Here is a 21,469-nt window from a genome sequence, read left to right as displayed (position 1 = left end):
ACCTAGTACAAGACAATTTTCTTAAATATCATAGGACAACTGTAATTTTTCCATTTTACCACCTCCTATGTTTATTCTGCTTTAGATGCAATATTCTGTTAATGAGGAGGTCTAAATTGTGAGGAACCATTGTGTAACCAGAGGCTTACAGAGTTAATTATGTGACATTCTTAACCAATGACACATTTGAAAAAACTTTATAATAAGTACAAGGTGCTAAATGAAGGTAAGTCATATTATCATAAAATAGCTATTATTTATAAGCTACATTTGTATATATTTGTGAGTATTTTTAAAGCATATGTATTTTTTATTTTTTAAAATGTATATAAATATCTATATCTGTTTAAATTTTCTCCTTGCTTATACTCAATAACCCACAGATTGAGATGAGTAAAGCAAAGTCCTGCTCAGATTCAGACAGATGCTTCTGAAAAGTGAATTTTATGGATCAGGCTAAGAATAACACATGAAACAATAATATTCACAGAATAACAATTAACTATATGACATAACATGCCGCAGAAACAAGAGATTGCTTTCCAAAAGTTTACTTCTTGGGTCAGTTATACCACATTTTTCTATAAATATGTGGTTAGCATGCCAATTTAGCATGTGAGAGTCTATTTAACTCATAATGAATGTGAAGTATCACATTAGGTTAATTGTAACTAATCCTTATCTTCATGATGTGACATCATTCACAAGTCTGTGGGGAGGGAGAAAGTAGAGCTGTATGTGATTGAAAGTAAGTTATTTGTCAATTTAAGCTAGAATACAGTAACTTTAGACTATTATATACAATCTCCATTAGTAACCACAAGAAAATATATATAAAATATGCACAAAGTAAAATGAGAAGGAAATCAGAATGTCACTGTAAAAAATCAACTCCACCCAAAGGAAAGAAGTAACGAAGGAAATGAGGGACAGAAAAGCTACAAAACATAGAAAACAACAAAATAGCAAAAGTAAGTGCTTCACTGTTAGTGAATTATTTAAATGTAAATGGAACAAACTCCCAATCAAAGGACAAACTGACAAAATGCATTGAAAGACATTGTTATTGATATAACAATATGCAGTTTACAATATTCACCTGATATCTAGGAACATGCATAGGTTGAAAAAAAGATAGTTCATGCAAATAGTAATCTAAAGAAAGCAGGGATGGCTGTACTGTTAACATTTAAGGTAGACTGTAAGCCATAAAGAGTTATAAGAGACCGAAGAGGACAGAAGGTTCAATTCAACAAAATATAATAATTACACTGGAGCTCCAAAATAGATGAAGCAAACAGTGACACAATTGAAGGGAGAAACACACAGCTTCGAAATCCTACTTTCAATCATGAATTAAAAGAAAGAAGATAAAAATGGAAAACAGAGGACCTGCACAACACTGAAGACCAACTGCACCTAACAGACATATACAAAACACGTTGCAACAGCAGACTACTTATTTTTCTCAAGTGCATACTGAACATCCTCCAGGATAAACCATGTGTTAGTACACAAAACAAGCCTTAAATTTTTTGAGAAGATTGAATTCATATAAAGTATCTTTTCCAAACACAGTGAAATGAAACTGGAAATCTATAGCAGAAGGACAATTGAAAAATTCACAAATAAGTGGAAACTCAACAACACATTTGTAAACGATCAATGAATCAAGGCAGTAACTACAAATAAATAGAAACACAATAAAGAAAAGCAATGAAAATAAAAGTTGGTTATTCCAATAGATTAATAAATTGAGAAACTTTCAGCTAGATTGACTTGGATTAAAAAAAATAAGAAATTACTAAAATCAGTAATGAAAGAAGGCATATTAAAACCAATTTAACGGAAATAAAGGAATTATAATTATATGTGCAAGTAATTATATGCCAACAAATTGGATATCTTAAATAAAAATGGAAAAATTTCTAAAAACATACAATCTAGTAAGACTTAATCTTAAAAAAATAAAATAAAAATAAAAACCTTAACAGACCTACATAGACTAGGAAGACTGAAGCAGTAATTAAAAACCTCCCAATAATGTAAAGCCCAGGAAAGGTTTCACTGATGAACTCTACCAAACATTCAAAAACAAATTGAGAACTGGGTGCAGTGGCACAGGCCTGTAATCCCAGCGGCTCAGGAGGCTGAGGCAGGAGGATTGCAAATTTAAAGCCAGTCTCAGCAATTTAGTGAGGTTCTTAGATACTCAGCAAGACTCTGTCTCTGAGAAAATATTTTTTGGAAAGGGCTGGGAATGTGGCTCAATGGTTAAGTACCTCTGGGTGGTTCAATCCTCAGAACAAAAAAAAAAAAAAAAAAGAAAATAATTAAGATCCATTCCTCTTGAACTCTTCCCAAAAATTTGGCAGAGAGAACACTCTCAAACTCTTTTTATAAGGTTAGCAATATTCCAATACCAAAGCTAAAGATGCTTAAAACAAAAACTCAAGAAATACCTATAGACCAAACATCTCTTATGATACTAAAATAAAAATCTCCAATAAGAGCTGGGGTTGTAGCTCAGTGGCAAAGCATTTGCTTAGCTTGTGTGAGGCACTGGGTTTGATCCTCAGCACCACATATAAATAAATAAATAAAGAAATAAATAAAGATATTGTGTCCATCTACAATAAAATTTTTTAAAATCTCCAATAAAATACTAACATACCAAGGTGAATAGCATATTAAAAGGATTATAATACCACAATATAGTGCAATTTTAGTCCTAGAATACAAGGATAGTTCAATATATTAAAGTCAATCTCTAAATAAGCCACATTAGCAAAATAAAAACCACATCATCAATGTGGCATTTGACAAAATTCAATACCATTTTATGATTGAAAAACATCTCAATAAACTATATATAGAAGAAAACTATCTCAAAATAATAAAAGCCACATATAAAAAACACAACAGTTGACATAGACAATGATGAAAGACTGAAAGTTTTTCCTCTTAAAGATTAGGAACAAGGAAGGTATATGCAGTTTTAGCAATTCTATTCAACACAGTACTGGAAGTTCTAAGTCAGAAGAAGAAGGCAAGAAAAAGAAATTCAAAATCTCCAAATTGGAAAGAAAGAAGTAAAATTGCCTTTGTTCACAACTGATATGATCTTATATGTAGAAAAACCTAAAGATGGTGTCAGACCTGATAAATAAATTCAGCAAAGTTGAAGGATACAAAATTATCGTGCAAATATCAGTTGCATTTCTATATACTAACAGTGAGCAATCTAAAACTTTTTAAAACAAAAATAACTCCTTTTATAATTGTATCAAAAAGAATAAAACTTAACAAAGGAGGCAAAAACTTCCTGCATTTATGGACTTGAAGATTTAATATTGTTAAAATGTCAGTCATACCTGAGCTGATCTACAGATACTATGTATAATCAATGACTATTTTTGAAAAAATAGATAAATCCTTTCTAAAATTCATATGTAATCTCAAGGGGATCTTGTAAAAGAAAAAAATTGTAGATTTCACACTTCCTGATGTCAAAATTTACTACAAAGCTACAGGGATCAAAACAATGTGATCCTGGTGTAATGCAATAAAATAGAGATGTATATAAACCTTCCTGTATTTTGTCTGTTTCAGCAAGAATATCAAGACCATCTAAGGGGGAAAGGACAGTCTATTAAACAAATGGTGCTGGAAACCTGGATAGTCACATGCAAAAAGAATGAAGTAGGACCCCCTCTACTGTTTACCATACACAAAAATGAACTCGAATGGGTTAAAGTCCCAAACAGAAGAGCCCCAATTATAGATCCTGGAAGGAAAAAATCCAAAGCACAACATAGTCAAAGTTCTGAGTTTGGTAAGTTTAGATCCAAAGGCAGTCACAAGGTCCTTAGTTCAGATTTTATAGGAGAAAATAATAAAAAGACTTCCAGATAGGAGACCCAAATCTTGTTCACTTCTTGAACACAGATGTACAAAAGGGATTCCATATTCATAAAAGAAGGTGGACAAACATTAGTCTGCCATGGCTATTTCTAATATGAATTTGTGCCTGCAGAGACAGCGATGAACCAACCTGGTGGCCAGACACTAAGCCAGGGACAGAGGAGAATTAGAGCTATTGCCAGGACAGAGACTTTTTGGGTAGAGAAGCAAACTTGCCAGAGAACAGTCTTTGGAAGAAAACAGCCATGCTTTTGACAAACCCAGCATATCAATTTGAATCTAGATAATTCCAGAATACAAAGATAATCTCTGCCAGGGATTTTCTCACACAAGAATTTTGAGTCATGGGGCCGGGGTTATGGCTCAGTGGTAGAGTGCTGGGTTCAATTCTCAGCACCACATATAAATAAATCAATAAAATAAAAGTCCATCAACAACCAAAATATAAAAAAAAATTAAAAAGAACAGGTGGAAATAAAAAATATTTTTTTACAAAAAGAATTTTGAGTCATTAGAGAACTTGAGGCCATGTTGGAAAACAGAAAGGGTCCACCTGGTGTCCCCGTCTCTGAGTCTTACGATTTTGTGTGTTCTGTGTTGGCAGTGTTGAAGTTCCACAACCCCAAAGTCTCATGGCATCCTCGCCTCCCAATCTTGCAGTCCTGCAGTCCCAGATTTTGGTGTGTGGTCCTTTGATCCCACTGTTCCATGTTCCAACCCTGCAGTACCAGTGTCCCAAAGTCAGGTTTCATGGATGGTCACTCCCACGCTCTCCAATTCTAGTTCCGTGTTCTCAAAGTCTGCAGAGGATTGCAGTCTTACAAAGATGTACTCTCACTGTCTAGCCACCCTGTGGCCTCAACATATCCAGATCTTTCAATTTTGTAATTTTCACATATAGCAATCTCTTCGTACTTGGTCCCAAGACCTGCTAGAGGTAAGACTTGATTTCACCTACAAAGTGTTTGAAGTCAGAGGTGACCTGAGTTTAGTTAGAAGTTCAACCAAGGTTCCACCAAATTCAACTTTTTGATAAGACCAAAAAGATAAGCCTCAAAACCACTCAGATAATTGAAGATTGAGCTGAGTACCAAAAAGTGATAAACTTGGGCTTCCGGAATGTGATTTCTAAGGTCTTCATAGATGAAGAAAGCGGTAATCCTGCTTCCAACAAATTCAATATTTTATTTCATCAAATTGATTAACCCCTTATTCCTGCTGTCCAAGGAAGGAAAGAATGCTTCTTCTACTTCAAAAATCTATATACATAACATACTCACATACAATAGCACTTTTAAAATATATGCATTTTTTTTCTTTTTTTAACCAATATTCTTTCTTTGAAACAAATAAGAAATAATTTCTATCAGACACAAGAAGGTGCTAGGAGATGAGAGTCCCCAAAGGCAGGGCATACTTCCTAACTTGTACATGGCAAGCTCAGTAGACCTTTAAGATATTAGACAGTGAACAAAGAATAATGCAAACCCAGAGGGAATGGTCCTCATGTCTTTACATCTATCCCAGAATTTAGTGTAAAGGATGAGATTAAAACTTTTTATTTTGCCATTGGGCCTTCACCCCAGTGATTTGGCTATACAGAAATGCGTGTAGACACGAAAGTGTATTAGTCCTGTAATTCACAACATATTCTAAAACAAAAGATAAACTAGACAACTATAGCCAGATCACTAGGGTGAAGGCCCAATGGCAAAATGAAATATATGCATTTTAATATATGCAATGACCAGCATACAAAAATAATTTTTTAAACCCACAAGGTATGCAAAGAAGCACATGGAATTAGAGAATAAGGAGAGAAAAGAGAATGTGGAAGGAAAAACTTTTAAAGCAATGACCCAAATATTTTCCCAAATTGAACCAAAAGAGCAAACCAAAAAATTCAGAGAAAGCTCTGAGAACCACAGAGTAAGTATTAAAGCAGACACACACACACACACACACACACACACACACACACGTTAAAATTAGTTGCCGAAAACTAAAAATAAAAAAGCCTAAAATAAGCTAAAGAGGAAAGTCATTAGGAAACAAAGAGGATCAAAGATAAAAATGACAGCTATTTCTTATCAGAAACAGTGAACGGTAGAAAACAGCAAAATGACACCTTTGAAGTGCTAAAATAGAGAATAGGTCCAAATATGAATTTGAGTAAGGTTTACAGAATTTAGAATCAATGTATTCCCACCTTTTAGAATTGACTGGGAAAGTGGAAAGTCATTTAGTAAATTCTAAAATAGAACCCTATACGAGAAAGGGGTAATAAGGGTTTTATGAGATTGGAGAAACTCACTGTGAAGCAGTGGGGGTTTGGGGGAGCAAGTTTACTAGAGAAAGTTACCTTGACCAATTTGAGATTGTGATCCTGAGATCACAATGATGGTAGTGTCAAGGCAAATGACATGATTTTCCCTAGTGACAGTTACCTGCTAGAGGACAGTTCTTGGGGAAGACAGATGTGTTCCTCCATGCAGGGTTGAGACTTTGTCAGGCAGGGTACAATGAACAGAAAGAGGATGCGCTGACTTGCTGGTATTTGGAAAGGAGCACAATGATAGATTATGGACTCTAATGTGCAAAAGGAAAGAAATGAACACAGAAGGCCTGGTATTGTGATGCCTCCTGCTTCATTCTTCTTGCTCAGGATTGCCTGGGCTATTCTGGGTCTCTTATTTTTCCAAATGAATTTCATGATTGCTTTTTCTAGTTCTGTGAAGAATGTCATTGGGATTTTAATAGGAATTGCATTGAATCTGTATAGCAGTTTTGGTAGTATGGCCATTTTGACTATATTAATTCTACCATTCCAAGAGCATGGAAGATCTCTCCATCTTCTGAGGTCTTCTTCCATTTCTTTAGTGTGTTCTGTAGTTTTCATTGCAGAGGTTTTTTCACCTCTTTAGATAGATTTTTTAAAATGTTCATCATCTCTAGCAATTAGAGAAATGTGAATCAAAACTACTTTAATATCTCATCTCACTCCAGGCAGAATGGCAGTTATCAAGAACACAAGCAATAAAAAGTGTTGGCGAGGATATGGAGAAAAAGGTACACTCGTACATTGCTAGTGTGACAGCAAATTGGTGTAACCACTACGGAAAGCAGTAGAGAGATACCTCAGAAAACTTGGAATGGATCCACCATTTGATCCAGCTATCCCATTCCTCAGTTTATACCCAAAAGACTTAAAATCAGCATACTACAGTGACACAGCCACATCAATGTTTACAGCAGCTCAATTCACAAAGCTAAACTATGGAACCAACCTAGATGCCCTTCAACAGATGAATAGATAAAGAAAATGTGGTACTAAGGCTGGGATTGTGGCTCAGTGGTACAACCCTTGCCTAGTACATGGGAGGCCTTGGGTTCAATCCTCAGCACCACATAAAAATAAATAAATAAAATAACAATATAAAAAAATGTGGTACATATATACCATGGAATATTACTCAGCCTTAAATAAGAATGACATTATAGCAATTGCAGGTGAATGGATGGAGCTAGAGAATATCATGCCAATTGAAATAATCCAATCCCAAAAAAACAAAAGCTGAATGTTTTCTCTGATAAATGAATGCTGATCCACAGTGGGTCAGGGCGATAGGGAAGAATGAAGAAACTTTGGTTTGTGTAGAGGGAAATAAGGGAAGGGGTTGGGTTGTGGGGATGGGAAGGTCAGTAGAATGAGACAGACATTATTACCCTATATACATGTATGATTACACTACTGGAATGACTCTGCACCATGTACAGAGAAATGAGAAGTTGTGCTCCATTTGTATATAAAATGTCAAAATACATTCTACTGTAAAATAAATTTTGAAAAAAGATTAAAATAAAAAAAGAAGAAATGAACATAGAAGAGGTGAATGGCTGGAGAACACAGTGAAGTCAATGGATGGGGGTGTGGTGGGTTAAAGTTCAATGGGAGTTTTTAAGCCAGTGAGCTGAAAGGAGAGGCTACTTGAGGTCCCAGTCAGATGTCTGAATCAATGTGTTTTGACATGGCACCATTTTTGATGGTGACAAAGTGAAATGTGAAATTCTAGGTGTTTGGGGCTGTTGGGGATGCAATAGATCAGATAATTAATTTGATAAAGTAACAGGAACTGATAACTATGTCTTCAAAATAGGTTGAAAAGTCTCATAAGTAGCACAGCATAGATACACAATTTTGTGCATGTGGTACCTATTTAAAATGGCCTATACCTGTAGCCATCACTTTCAATTCTACTTTTTCCTAGACTAACACCCTCCATTGTAGCTGTCTGTCATGACAGACTGAGAATCAAGGCATGTGCATGGGAATCCAGTGAAATCAACAGAGAGGACTTGCAGCTAGTGGCCCTTCCAGCTGTGCTCTGAAGGTAAGTTTTTTAACACCCTCATGTTTTGGTCCTTCATGTCCTTACTTGAAATCTGGTTTACAAAAAAAAAAAAAAAAGTTTATACCATAATTTGTTACCTTCCTCTTAGGATTTTAGGAACTGGAGGCCAAATGAGGAGCATATTATTTGGTAACTTAAAAATGATGGCAGGCTTCAAATAGCCAGTCAGAACATAAGCACAGATCACATTTTAAAGAGGTTTTAGGTTTTGTTTTGTTTTGTTTTGTTTTGTTTTTTAACCATGTTGCTTCTCTGGCACACTGTTGGGCAGCTATACATTCTATGGCCTAATCATGGGCGCATCGAAGCTCATAAACTGTGTTTACAGCGGTGTTCTCAGTATGAAACTAAACCCCGACACAAGCCTTCTCCAGGTTCTCTTTGGCTCCCTGATTGGGCATGGCTCATTGCGCAGCTGAAGTTAAACAGAGAGTGATGTCAAATTCCTGTCCTGTTTGGTCAGCTGGGTTCTGTCACACCTGTGGTCAGGAAGTTGGCCTCATCCATACTCAGTGCTCAACATTCCTGGCTAGAATTGCCCGAGCATGTATTCCAACCTCACAGAAATTAACTACTTGTCTACTTTTTTGGGGGAAATCATTCTTACATTTCTCTGATTAACTTCTCTATTTGGAGCAGATCCTTATGTCACTGGTTTTGGAGATTTATATTTCCTCCAAGAACAAATTCAAAACCAGACATTGTTTTCTAAACAAGTAGCAAAATTAAATTGAAGAAAATTATAAAGCCAAATAATCACACAGAACTATTACTGATTTGTAAGACAGATTGAGATTTCTTTCCTAATTCTACAACTGACTTATACATTCAGAGTACTTATCCTAAAATAAGAAGAGTCATTTCCTATATAATCCATAAGAAATTAGTATTTATAAATTAATATGAAGTATATAATTCATAAACAATATGAATTCCTAAGTAATATGAATTAATAATAGCACTCTGTATTAAAGGGCAAATATAAATGTTTGCTTTTTTCTTCATAAAAAATTTTTAAAACTTGTTAAGTGGAAAGAAACTGAATTGCAGAAATTACTGTGAGCATTATTTAGTGACGTTCACAAAAAAAAAGGTATTTTAAGAAATATATATTTCTCACAAACGTTGGCAAAGGCTATAAAAAGTGATTGTGTGACACAATTACACATTCTTTACCTGAGCACATTCTACTTTTCAATACCATATTGCTTGTGGAACACAAATTTGAGTTGACTTTCTGCAGCACAGGGTTTTGCTTCTTAAGAACAAAGAATTTAATACATGGGTTTTTGCCAGATTCGGTTGTTGCATTCCTTACATCGCAACTTCCTAATACTGAACACCTGTTCAGCTGCCGGTTTTTTTCCAAAAATGTGTTTGATCATTCCGCTTGAAAGCAACAGCTTTTTACTTCCATTTACAAAACTCTCACATTTTGTTGTGTTTTTTTTGTTGTTGTTGTTGTTTTGTTTTTTTTTGTTTTTTTTTTTTTTACAAAGCAGTTATTAGCCTCAAACCAGGCTTGCAGCTCATGAAATGTACCAAATAACATCACTACTGAGGTCAAATCTTAGGATCTCTGTTTTTAGTGACCATACTTGGAAAAAGCAAAACACAAAAAAATAAAATTTCCCCAAAGCCTAATAGGTGTTTTCCAACCTTAAGCAGTAAACTTTTAAATAAATATATCCTTAGGAAAATACACAGTGAATCTTTTGTAATTAGGTCACTTCAGTTGACCTTCTGTTCTTCAGTACTTGGTAGACCCAAGAACACTGAGCAGCTCTCTAACTGAAAGAGCCTTATTTCCTGCCTTAAATATTCTTTCAAGGGTGTAAGATAGACTCACATTTCATGCTCTGATTTTCCAATCACGTGAGGAATGGACAGATCATTATTAAGCTGGAAAAACATCTTTTTCATCTAGTATGTTTATCCTAAGTAAACAAACTATAAGATACTTTTCCAAAATGAAGGGAAAGTTTTTGAAATTTCTAATTAAGATACTGGTCTACTACTGAAAGATCATTATTTCTTGTTTAAAAAAATTCACATAACATTTGTTTTATGCAAACTAACAACAAAACAGTTACAATGCAAACACAATGCCAACTTTCATCTTGAATCATCATCTCAATTACCCTGTAATTCATTACTGAAATCTTTGATTCTGGTATCTTGTTGTCTGTCTTCTTCCCTGATAAGTAACTTTAAATATTTCTCAACAAGAAGAGATGTAAAACATTCACTAGAAGCAATTTCCACATCTCATTTTCTTAACAGCTAGATCTGAAAATGTGTTCTAATGTATATGCTGTTAACAATATGAAAAATGGATAACATCTGTTTTGAACAGTTGACATTTCACCATATCCATACCACATGGGCACATGTGTATAGTGTGCTTAGGTTTCATGATGCCTGACAGACGTGGCGGGGACCCTGAAGTACCAATAACTTAGTTGAAGGTGAGGCTTGTGCTTTCTTTGAATTTGTGTCGCTCTCAGCTGTAACAAGCAATGGCTGGTTTCTGCAGCATTATTGTCAGAGCCATTAAGCCAAAAAAAGAAAAAAAGTTACCTATTTCCAATTGATGTCAAATCCTATGATTCCTAAGTTAACATATTGAAAACTACTTGCAAAAGCATCATATGTAAAAAAACATAGAAAGACTTCTTTGCAAAAGGCAATCTTCCCTGGAGAGCTGAGTCATTAATTTACCTAAATGGGGAAGGGCTTAGGATGAAGATGGAAGAATAGGCCAAAATCTTGGCCAAGATCTCTTCTAGTCCCATTGTTTTACTGTAAGCTAGGTGCCCTAACATATTAAAAAAACATTTCCTGCCCCTACTCTTCCTCAGGATTTGTTGTCTCTAATCCAAAAAGCACTTGATTCTGAAATGCACTATTAGTTTATGTACAATCCAGAAAAAGAAAACACTAACTATTGACTTTTGACATTATAAATCATGTTCCTAGGGAGTTATGGTCAAATTTTTACCAGTGAGACACAGGTAACTTCATTTTCCCTATATGAAACAATATTCTAGAAAGACTCCAATGAAATTTTTGTTTAATTTAACCTCACTCTGTTTTATAAAACTGGAAACTTCATTGCATAAACAACATTGCCATTAAATAAAATACTAGATGGCCAAAGAAAATTAGACAGTGATAAGTAACAAAGAGAATCAGATACTCATTGTTAAGGAGAAAAAAAATGTTAATAGTGGTTATCTCCAAGTCCTGAAATTTAAAAATAATATTTTTCCTATACTTTACTTTCTAAAATTAATATATGAATATATAAGCATACACAATTTTATTTAATTCTTGATATATAAAACTCTTTTTAACAGTTGCCTTATCAAAACAAAACTCTTCATTGCTTTTCTATCTTAGATTTGGGCACCAAAATGATACCCACTAACCACAGTTGACCATTTAAACTGTAACTAAAATTTAAGACAACTATAAATTTGTTTCTTCAGTCATATTAGTCACATCTCAAATGCTCAACAGCCATATGGCTAGTAGTACCCATATTTGAGCAGTACATTTTCATCGTCACAGTTTTATTAGCTCAAGTTTTCTTAGACCATGGTTTGACTGGAATCTGTATAAATAATGAGATGCTATCTAATTTAAATATTATAAATTGCTTTCTTTCCTCTTGCCTTTCTGAGCAAATGATCTATTTCAAGCTCTAACCCTAACATATCCTTCTGCATTAGGAAAATGAGTTTGTATAGAAAGATATAAGGAAGGGCCTGGGGTTAGCTCAGTAGTAGAGCCTAGCATGCCTCAGAGCATGGATTCCATCCCCAGGGCAAAAGAAAAGGAAAAAAAATCACTGGCCTGGTGGCTTATGCCTATAATTCCAGCTACTCAGAGAATGAGACAAGAGGATCACAAGTTTGAGGCCCCCTCAATGAATTAGAAAGACCCTGTCTCAAAATGAAAAATAGAAAGGAATGGGGATTAGTGCCTTGGACTCAATTCCTAGAACCAATCAATAATAAACAAATAACTAAATAAATGAAAAGATGTAAGGGGGAATCCCAATGTAATATTCAGCTTATGACCCTAAAAAATAGGATTTCTCAAAAAGATTAGATCCTTGTAAATCAGATTACTTTCTTGAGGAAAGATGTGTAAATTTCCCATTGTCCCACTTCAAAGGCCAGACCTGGTACATGAGACTAATCAATGGTCTTCAAAATTTGTGCTCATGTATCCCAGTATAATCTTGAAAAGTTGCATATCTTTCTCATTCATTTGAAAATGACATCTAAAACTGTTTTCATCATAATTGAGTCATAAAATATAAATGTTCTGATAGTTATATAAAATATACATAACTGTTCTGATAGTTATATAAAATATACATAACTGTTCTGATAGTTATGTATACCATCAAAAATTTGTTTCTGCGTATTTAGTTAATTCAATTTATGAGAAAGTCCTCCATATTGCCCAATCAGAAAAAACGGTCCTTATTGTTGAAATAATCAGCCAAATTAATAATCGAGTAAAACTTTGACTTCAAGTTTTTTGATTTACATATGGTTATCAATGTAGATAAATTCTTTTGATAACTATCTCATATCTGAATTCAAAATCAAAGGTAGAAAAAAGGGAAGAAAGGAAAGGGGGAGGGAGGGAGGGAGGAAGGAAAGAGGAGGGGAGGGGCGGGGGAGGGAAGGAGGGGAAGGGATAGGAGGGGAAGGGAGAGATAGATAGGTTGGCAGTGTCCTTCCTGCCTGAATGAACTTCCCAGAACTTTCTTGGCTTTGCTCTCATTGGACACACCCTCAGGAATTTTGGATCCTAGAACTACACATTTTCTTGGCATTCCACAAGGTTTTTAGACCTCTCAGAGCAATGTGCTCCTAAGATTAAGAAAGAGTGAGAACCATGCCCTTTTTCCCCCTCTCTTCATGTGTGTATTCTCTGTATCTAAATATAGACACACACATACACATTCATGCCTCCTCCATATTAACCACACCTGAAGAAAGAGCTATTAATTCCTCTTTTCTTCTCTTATTTGTTGGCTTAAACTTTCAACTCTCAATGGAAATGGCTATGACCTAATTCTCCTATTCAATGTCATCTTTTTAGTTTTCACAGGTAATTGTCCTATTAGAGGCCAAAGACACTGTTGGATGTGTCCTTTCTTGATTTGGCTCCTTACTGAGTTTTCTTCAATCACCCTTTCATGGCCATTCCATTCCCCCTTGGTCCTCCTCTCTGATTTTTTTGATGTCATTGGTGATCTCCTCCCACTCCACTCCCTCTCCCTTTCATCAACTCTCCTACATGCTAATGACTCCTATTATCTATATCTCCAGACCAGAATTTTCTCCTGACATCCACATGCATGTATTCAAATGACTGGACATCACTACTGGATGAGAATAAATTCACTATCTTTTTCCAAAATCACGTTCTCCTCACATTTGGTAAAAGGTTACAGCATACACCCAGTTGTCAAAGTTAAGCAAACAAAATTTGGAATCTTTCTTGACTTCTTCTTCATAGCCAATATTCAATCACTCACCAATTTCTAATTCTACCTCTCATTTCTTTTATTGATTCTTCTCCCTATTCAAACTCCCACTCTACAAGGTCAATTTTTAATTATTTTCATCTAAGCAATTCTAACAGCTTAATTAGTCAGTCACTCATACACTTTCCAATCATCCATGTTCCTCATGTTACTTCTTTATTTAAGACTCATCTGTTCACATTATCAAAAGAACAAATGCAAACACAAGTTCTTGGTGCAATGCAGTTGTTAGTGAGAGAAGTGGACAAGCAGAAATCTCTTCTTCCTGAATCTGTCTTTCAAGATGAGTAAGAAGAAAGTTGAGGTGAGAAGCATTCAGACACTAAGTTGGTAGGGATGGGAAGGTGCAGACAGCAGGTGAATTTCAAGAGAAATGAACCAACAGTAGCTCTCAGTGGAGCCTTGTCTAGGTCTAGTCTAGGCTCTGAAGCCAAGAAGAAAGAGAGGCGAAGACTGGGTCATGTTTAAGGTCTAACTTTAGTTCAGTTTAAGTTGCGGGCATAGAAGATTAAGCCTGATGTTCAGGATTGGAAGGCTGCGCAGGAATAATGAATGTGATTAAAAGGTAGATATGGGGAAAATCCATGAGATAAGACACAACTTATACATAGTAACAGTACTAAGTAGAAATGGTTTCTATACAAAATAGCATATCATCAATAATATTAAATTCTATATTTAAACTGATACTTTCAATGATGATTGAGAAATAACTAGTATCTATAACTTTTTTTTCTGGGAAAGGAAAAGGCCCTTAGCATGCTTTTACCTAGTATTTCTGAACCACTACAAATTACTAACTACTACTTCCTAACTACTACAAATTACTACCTAACTTGTAGTTTTAATTCTCTGGTAGTTTGAAGTCAGATTGTTACTGTGGTAATGCTATCAGTATTAATTCTAGTTTATGTCACTACATTGAGAGGAATTCTGTCTTAATAATGTAATGAAACTTAAAAGCCATATTATCGACATCAATTCATATTTAACTGAAATCATGTATTTGTTCATTATTGTTTCTTATAACTCATATTATTCTCTTTCATAAAATCTTTTTTTTTTTTTTTTAGTTTTTTGTACCAGGGATTAATTCAACCACTAAGCCAAATTTCCAGGCCACCTCCCCACCCCCTTTTAATTTTTTATTTTGAGGCAGGGTCTCACTAAGTTATTTAGGACCTTGCTAAGTTCAGTTGCTGAGACTAGCTTTGAACTTATGATCAATCCTTCTGAGCCACTGAGGTTATAGGCTTGAGCCATTGAGCCCAGCTAAAATCTTTACGTTGCTGGAAATATTCTAAAGTAAAAATTATTTTTCTTTTCCAGAAAAGGTTCATCAGGGATAAACTTTCTGAATTCTGCTATTTCTAAAAGAAAAAAAAAGTCTATTCTTCCTTACTCTCTATTGTCACTCAAAAGCTAGTTTTGCAGGATATAGAATTCCAAGATTAAAATGTACTTTCCACTAAAGACAGAAAAAGCTATTTTTTTTCTAAAAATATTTTTTAATTACACATGGACACAATATCTTTATTTTGTTTATTCATTTTTATGTGGTGCTGAGAATTGAACCCAGTGCCTCATGTGTGAGAGGCAAGCTCTCTGCCACTGAGCCACAATCCCAGCCCAGCTATGCTCTTACTAGATGATCTCACTGGATGATGTTAAGTCTAATTCCAATGTGATGTGATTTTTGCTCTTTTTTGACTTTTTTCTTTTATTTCTGAAACACCAAGTTTAAATGTAGATATAGGTATGAAATTTTTTGTTTGCTTGTTTTCCTGATTTCTTTAGAAATTCAGCTTATAGAACCTTCTTCTACAAGAAAAAAAATGACTATTTCTTCTCAATTACTCTTAGTTTTAATGTATTTTTGTGTACTATTTTGGTTTCATTTTTTACTTTATATTCTTAATTATTAGACTATATCTTCCAGGTAAATATTTAGCCATTTTGAACATAGTATTACTCTTTTCCACTATATTTATTGTTTTGCCAAATAATTTCAAAAAAACATTTCTCTGTATTTCTTTTTTATAACCACCAATTTGGACTATTCTTGGAGTATTCTTTCCAAGAATATTAATTTTAAAATTTTAATGGTACATTCTGTTTCTTTCTTTACCTCAGTTTCCTCTGAAGTTAGTTCTGTATTAATCTTGGTTTTTTTTTTTTTATTATTATTACAGCATGATTGTTGTACACAGTAGTTGGATTCATTTTGACAAAATGATACATGCAAGGAATTTGATTTCAATCCCCAATTCCCCCGTGTGGTTTTTTCTCTTTAATATGATTTCTTAAATATATGGTGATCCTTTGTTGTCATATTTATGAATGAAGGACTGAGCTGATATGGAAAGTAACCAATGGGGATTATTCTTCAAATATGTATGTTGATCTTCACTCAATAGACTTCTTTCTTGCTCCATAAATAATATAATTTAAACATAAAACTGTCTTTGAACTTTCAAAGGAATCATATTGTATAGTTTTTCTGCAACTTGTTATTACTTATTTATTTACTTAACATTATTTTTTTGTGGTGTTAGGAATTGAACCCACAGCCTTGTGCATGCTGGGCAAATGCTCTACTACTGAGCTACCTCCCCAGGACTAGCTAAACATTTTTTTGTGAGATTTATCAATATCAACGAATATTATCAATTAAGTTCATTTTTAATTGCTTCATTATATGATATAGTATAAATAGACTACTATCTTATTGTTCATTTCTTATAGATGGACATTTGAGATCATTTTAATTGTTTGCTGTGATAAACAATGGTTCCATTAATGAACATGTCTCCTCTATTCCTAGCATATATCACAGTTCACTTTTCACAAATGGTTACATCTAGGATACTATTTTGAATCATGTAAAATTTATTATAGAAATAAAATCCTTTACATAAACGCATTCAATAGAAAGAAATAGCATTGGCAACAAAGACTTCAAAGTAAATCTCTAAACTGATAAAAAAAAAATGCTAGAGAGAGACAACTGAAAAGATATCTTCAAAAGAAAATAAAACAGGGGCTGGGATTGTGGCTCAGTGGTAGAGCGCTTGCCTAGCACAGGCAGGACCCGGGTTTGATCCTCAGCACCACATAAAAATAAAGACACTGTGCTGTGTCCATCTACACCTAAAAACAAATAAATATTCTAATTCAGTTGTTAATGACGGATAAGAAAAGTGAGTGAGGCCCAGTAAAATTATGTAACCTCTTCAAGGTAAAGCAGACCTGACTGGGCTTTCACTGCTGGCTATAGCTACAATAAAAGAAGTCAAACTTCCCACCATGCTTGCCATTCTCTGTAAGTAACAGGTAAATGCAGATAATTTTCTTATTATCCCAAAATTAAGAACTTCAGTTTGTCTTTCTTCTGATTTACAGGGTATTTGTTTCAATTGCACAAATCAAGTAGAACTTTGTAAGCACCGCATCAGACACTAGTTTTATTTGGCATTTTGAAACTGACCAGAAGAAGGCATTGCTCAAAAATTCTTTTTGCATAAACATTGTTTATCACTTTTTTCCACAAGATCAATCTAACCATACGTAAGTCAAAGGCAATTAGTGACCTGTGGCAACATTATTCGATATAGTATTAGAGACTGTAGATTGATTGACAGATTGATTTGCAGTTCGTTCCTACCTTTGCATTTTCAATGCATGGACAGAGGGCCCACGCTGCACTGGCCTTCACATCTGGGTGCGGATTTTTCAGCAGGGACCACAACAAACGAACTCCATCTAAGCGATCAATTATTCTATGGTGAAATAAAAAATGGTAGCATAAACTGTTATTAGGAAGTGAAAATGAAAACTTTGCCCATCTATTCACACAATACTAACTTTTTTTTTCTCATTTTGACATTTTGCTTCCATTTTTTTTCAAAACATCAAAAGAACAGCAGGATTGTAACATGCTGTTGACTCGTCAGCCCTCTGATTTGGGTTAAGTTCACAACACGAAAAGCAAGCTGCATGATAATTACGATTCACATAAACGTAAAATCAAGCCACATAATTTTTTAATTAGCGGTACACAGACTGTTACCTAAAGTTAAAAATACTGGTTTCTTTCATATAATAACATCTAAATACTTTCCAAAACAAATATTTATGCCTCAAAGCTGTGCAGTTACCTTTTTTATTTGGTCTATGTTTAATTGACTTACCTTACTGTATGACATATTTTAAACTCCTTCAGTCCTAATCTAGCATTAGGAATTAAAATCATTACACCACAGTGCATCCTTTGTTGGGCACGAATAACACATAACTTGTTTTCCATGTGTTCCCTTCCCAGCAAGACTAACATTGCAGACTGTGTTATAATTACTTAAACACACTGTAATCAAAATATCTTCATGACTAGCTGAAAAATGAATTATCATCAGAGTCATCTCTACACCATCTGTCTTCTGTTTATATATCAATCAGTCCAGGGAGCATAACCTTGCAATAAGGTCCACTGAGTACTTGGAGTTGAGAAGGCCAAACAAAACTTAATGTTCTTCACAAACATGGCTTTGTTCAAAAAGATATATTAAACTCAAAGCAGATGAAAAAAGATAAAGAACATCAGAATTTCTTTGATTTTTTTTAATATCCCGTTGAATTAAACACATGCAGTACTTAGCCACAGAATAAATTCTCCTGGCTTAAAATGCCATGTAAACTGTTCCTTGAACATTGACATTAAAAAAAAAAATCTACATTTCTTGATTACCTAAGATGAGTTTGCCAGGGAAAGAAAAGTATTATTTTTCCAAGTAGGATATCAGTTTTGCATAACTTTGTAAAATGAGTAACATAATAGCCTGTAGTAAGATATAAACGGTCTCTTTAAAAATGACTTCTAATAGAAAAAAAAAAAAAGATGCACTGACACCAAAATTTAACTAAAGAGCTTGTCATACATACTTAAAGCTTTCTGACAATGCTTGCTTGAGAACAGAGTTTTATTTCTCAAAGTATGGAAACTGTAAAGACACACACTAGGTACTTCACAAAGAAGGATTTAATCTTAAAATTTAAATTAAAATGGCTACTGCCTTATATACTCTACTGAAAATGTAATTAATGCTGATCCCAGCATCTCTGTATTTTTTCACAAAATTTTACAGTGAACAGCAGGGAATGACTGTCTTCCTTCTCACAGACTTTTCAGCAAGTTTATCATTTATAACATTTAACTATCTACTGTTAGGTATAAATTGCCATTGGAGTGGAAGTCATTTACACACACTCAGTTTAAAAAAGTATAGCTCAATCCTGAACACCCTTCCCCAGAGAAAATTTCACAATAAGTTATAAAAATTCGTTATTAATTTAAAAACTGTATCTATTATCCCCCCCCCCCTCATCTCCAACACTAAGCAATTCATCAGCTGCCTAGTTATAAGGGATGAGGATTGTGACCTCAATACTAGTATCTAAAAACAGATTCAGCACAGAATGGAGTAATTACCCAGTATGAGAAAAATATTATTAAAAAATTTTCCAGCACAGGAAATGACAAAGTCAGGGATAGCGAACTTCAAAGTTTAGTCTCACCCTTCCATTGCCCCACCCTCCACTTGAAATCATTTACTTCTGATTTCTACTTCATTTGCTCCAGTACCTGCCCCTGCTTCCCTGTTCTCTATGCCAGCACCCTAATCCAGATCTTTACTATCTTAAGTCAGGATTGCTCTAGAAGGGGCATAACTTAGCTTTGTGTTTTCATTCTCTCTCCTTTTCCAGGCATCCTATGAACCCCTGTGAAACTAACCCTCCTAAAGAAACTCTTATAGCTTCTTCAGAAGCTTCTTATGATCAGGATCCCAGGGATATTCATTCTGTCCATGACACTATCTACACCATTTTATCAACTCTTGGTGAACAATTCACAATGAAAAGATCATTTTCAGGGCAAAAATATCTCCAATGACTTTCCATTGCCTGCATGATGTTAAAACCCCAATTCCTGAGGCTCAGTATTGAAAATTTTAAGGGAGCTGAATTATTCTTCCCAATTTAAGTAATTTCTCATAAAACTCCTTGACTATCTATTAAACACTAAGTACTACGCACAGAAATAACACAAAAACACAGCCAATTTTCCTTACCAGGAATCGCTGTACATTCTACAAAGTCACTGCTAACACTAACTGAGCAAATACTGAAGCACTATAACTAGAGGAAATATAAAATTTTCTTCCTGTGAGTCTCCAGTCTGAACACTTTTATCAATCAATCAATATGTACCTTGTTTTCTTTTTGTTTAAAAAGACTTATTTAATATCCTGAAACACTAACATTGAACATATGCACACACATCATGCCTGAACAAAGATGACTTAACACAAATATTTCCTCTCTAAAGTACTTTGCAATATTCTAGTGCTTAGAAAAACTAGATGGCATTTCAGAATAATGCTCAGGGGCCATTTGAAACAGCAAAATCACCAACCTAAAGCACTAAAAAGACTGTCAAAAGCACACTATTTTACAGGAGACAAGGTGTCTCCTGGTATCAGCTGGGAACATGTGCATTGGGCAAATTGTTCACTGCTCTCACAAGTCCACAAGTGAGAGAGCAGAAGTATGAAAGCATATCTGTAACTTTGTTTACAAGTAAAGTTCAGTGGGTACAGGAGTTTATCAATACAGAATCTAAAAATGAGAGCTGACTGCATGTTAATTTTCCTTCAGGAAATGACAGTCTAGTGAGGGCCATTATAACCTATTATAATGATGCCATAGTAGATTTCTTCATAGGGTTCCATGTGGGGATCCTTTTAGACCACACAAACTCTTCTGTCATCAGTCAGAGACGCCCATGCCACCTCTATCTTCTACTCAAATAAAATGTCATTTAAGGTCATAAAACATCTCTGCCATAAATCCTCTGGCTTCCCCCTTCTTTAGTTTTAAAAATTTGCATCCTCCTTTCTGAAATTCCAAATGATCTGCTTTTTTGCCTTGTACCCCTGTGTGTACACTTCTTATCTCCTCAATTTCTGTGTGATCTCCTTCACAGCAGGAATCATCTATTGCCCATCATGCATAGGGCATAAAACCATAACCAGCAAATGTTGCTTAAATGGATCTGAAACAGGACACTTTTGCTTACTTCTTTTCCAAAGAATCAAAAATCTTTCCTAGTACATTCCTTTTTAAATGTCAACTTCCAAAGTACTTTCAAATTCAAAGTACTTTCAACTTTCCAATTCTATATCTAACCAGCAATACTTTTCTTTGAAGCTGTCTTTGAAAGTATATTTGCACAGAATTTCTTTACAACTTTGCTGGTTTTTGCATATACACTGATGGGTTTGTAGGTGGTATTGATTTACATCACTGTTCATTTTCAGTGGGTCTACCCACATTTGACAAGTTCTTTTACCACCTTATTACTTTCTTGTTCTCAATTCATTTCCAGTGTTATGCAAGTTCTTCACATTTATCAATAGAATTTTACAATAATAGCTGGACTTTTAATTAAAACAAACCTAAATTATATTTTTCAAAATCTTCAACTTTATCATGGAAATCAAATTGC

At 34.5% G+C, this 21,469-nt stretch overlaps 1 protein-coding gene across 2 annotated transcripts in view; it reads right to left on the bottom strand.

The window, feature by feature from the left end:
* Positions 1 to 21,469, bottom strand: part of Odad2 (outer dynein arm docking complex subunit 2) — a 163,620-nt gene that overhangs the window by 61,434 nt on the left and 80,717 nt on the right. For both annotated transcript variants that reach the window (XM_078023475.1, XM_040277619.2), the window contains exon 17: positions 17,573 to 17,687. In XM_078023475.1, the coding sequence (XP_077879601.1) occupies positions 17,573 to 17,687 (115 nt within the window). The remainder of the gene's footprint in view (positions 1 to 17,572; positions 17,688 to 21,469) is intronic.

The sequence above is a fragment of the Ictidomys tridecemlineatus genome, chromosome 10, assembly GCF_052094955.1.
Source record: "Ictidomys tridecemlineatus isolate mIctTri1 chromosome 10, mIctTri1.hap1, whole genome shotgun sequence".
Classification (NCBI taxonomy): domain Eukaryota; kingdom Metazoa; phylum Chordata; class Mammalia; order Rodentia; family Sciuridae; genus Ictidomys; species Ictidomys tridecemlineatus.
The sequence above is the reverse complement of the archived record's forward strand: the minus strand, read 5'-3'. Positions and strand labels throughout refer to the sequence as shown.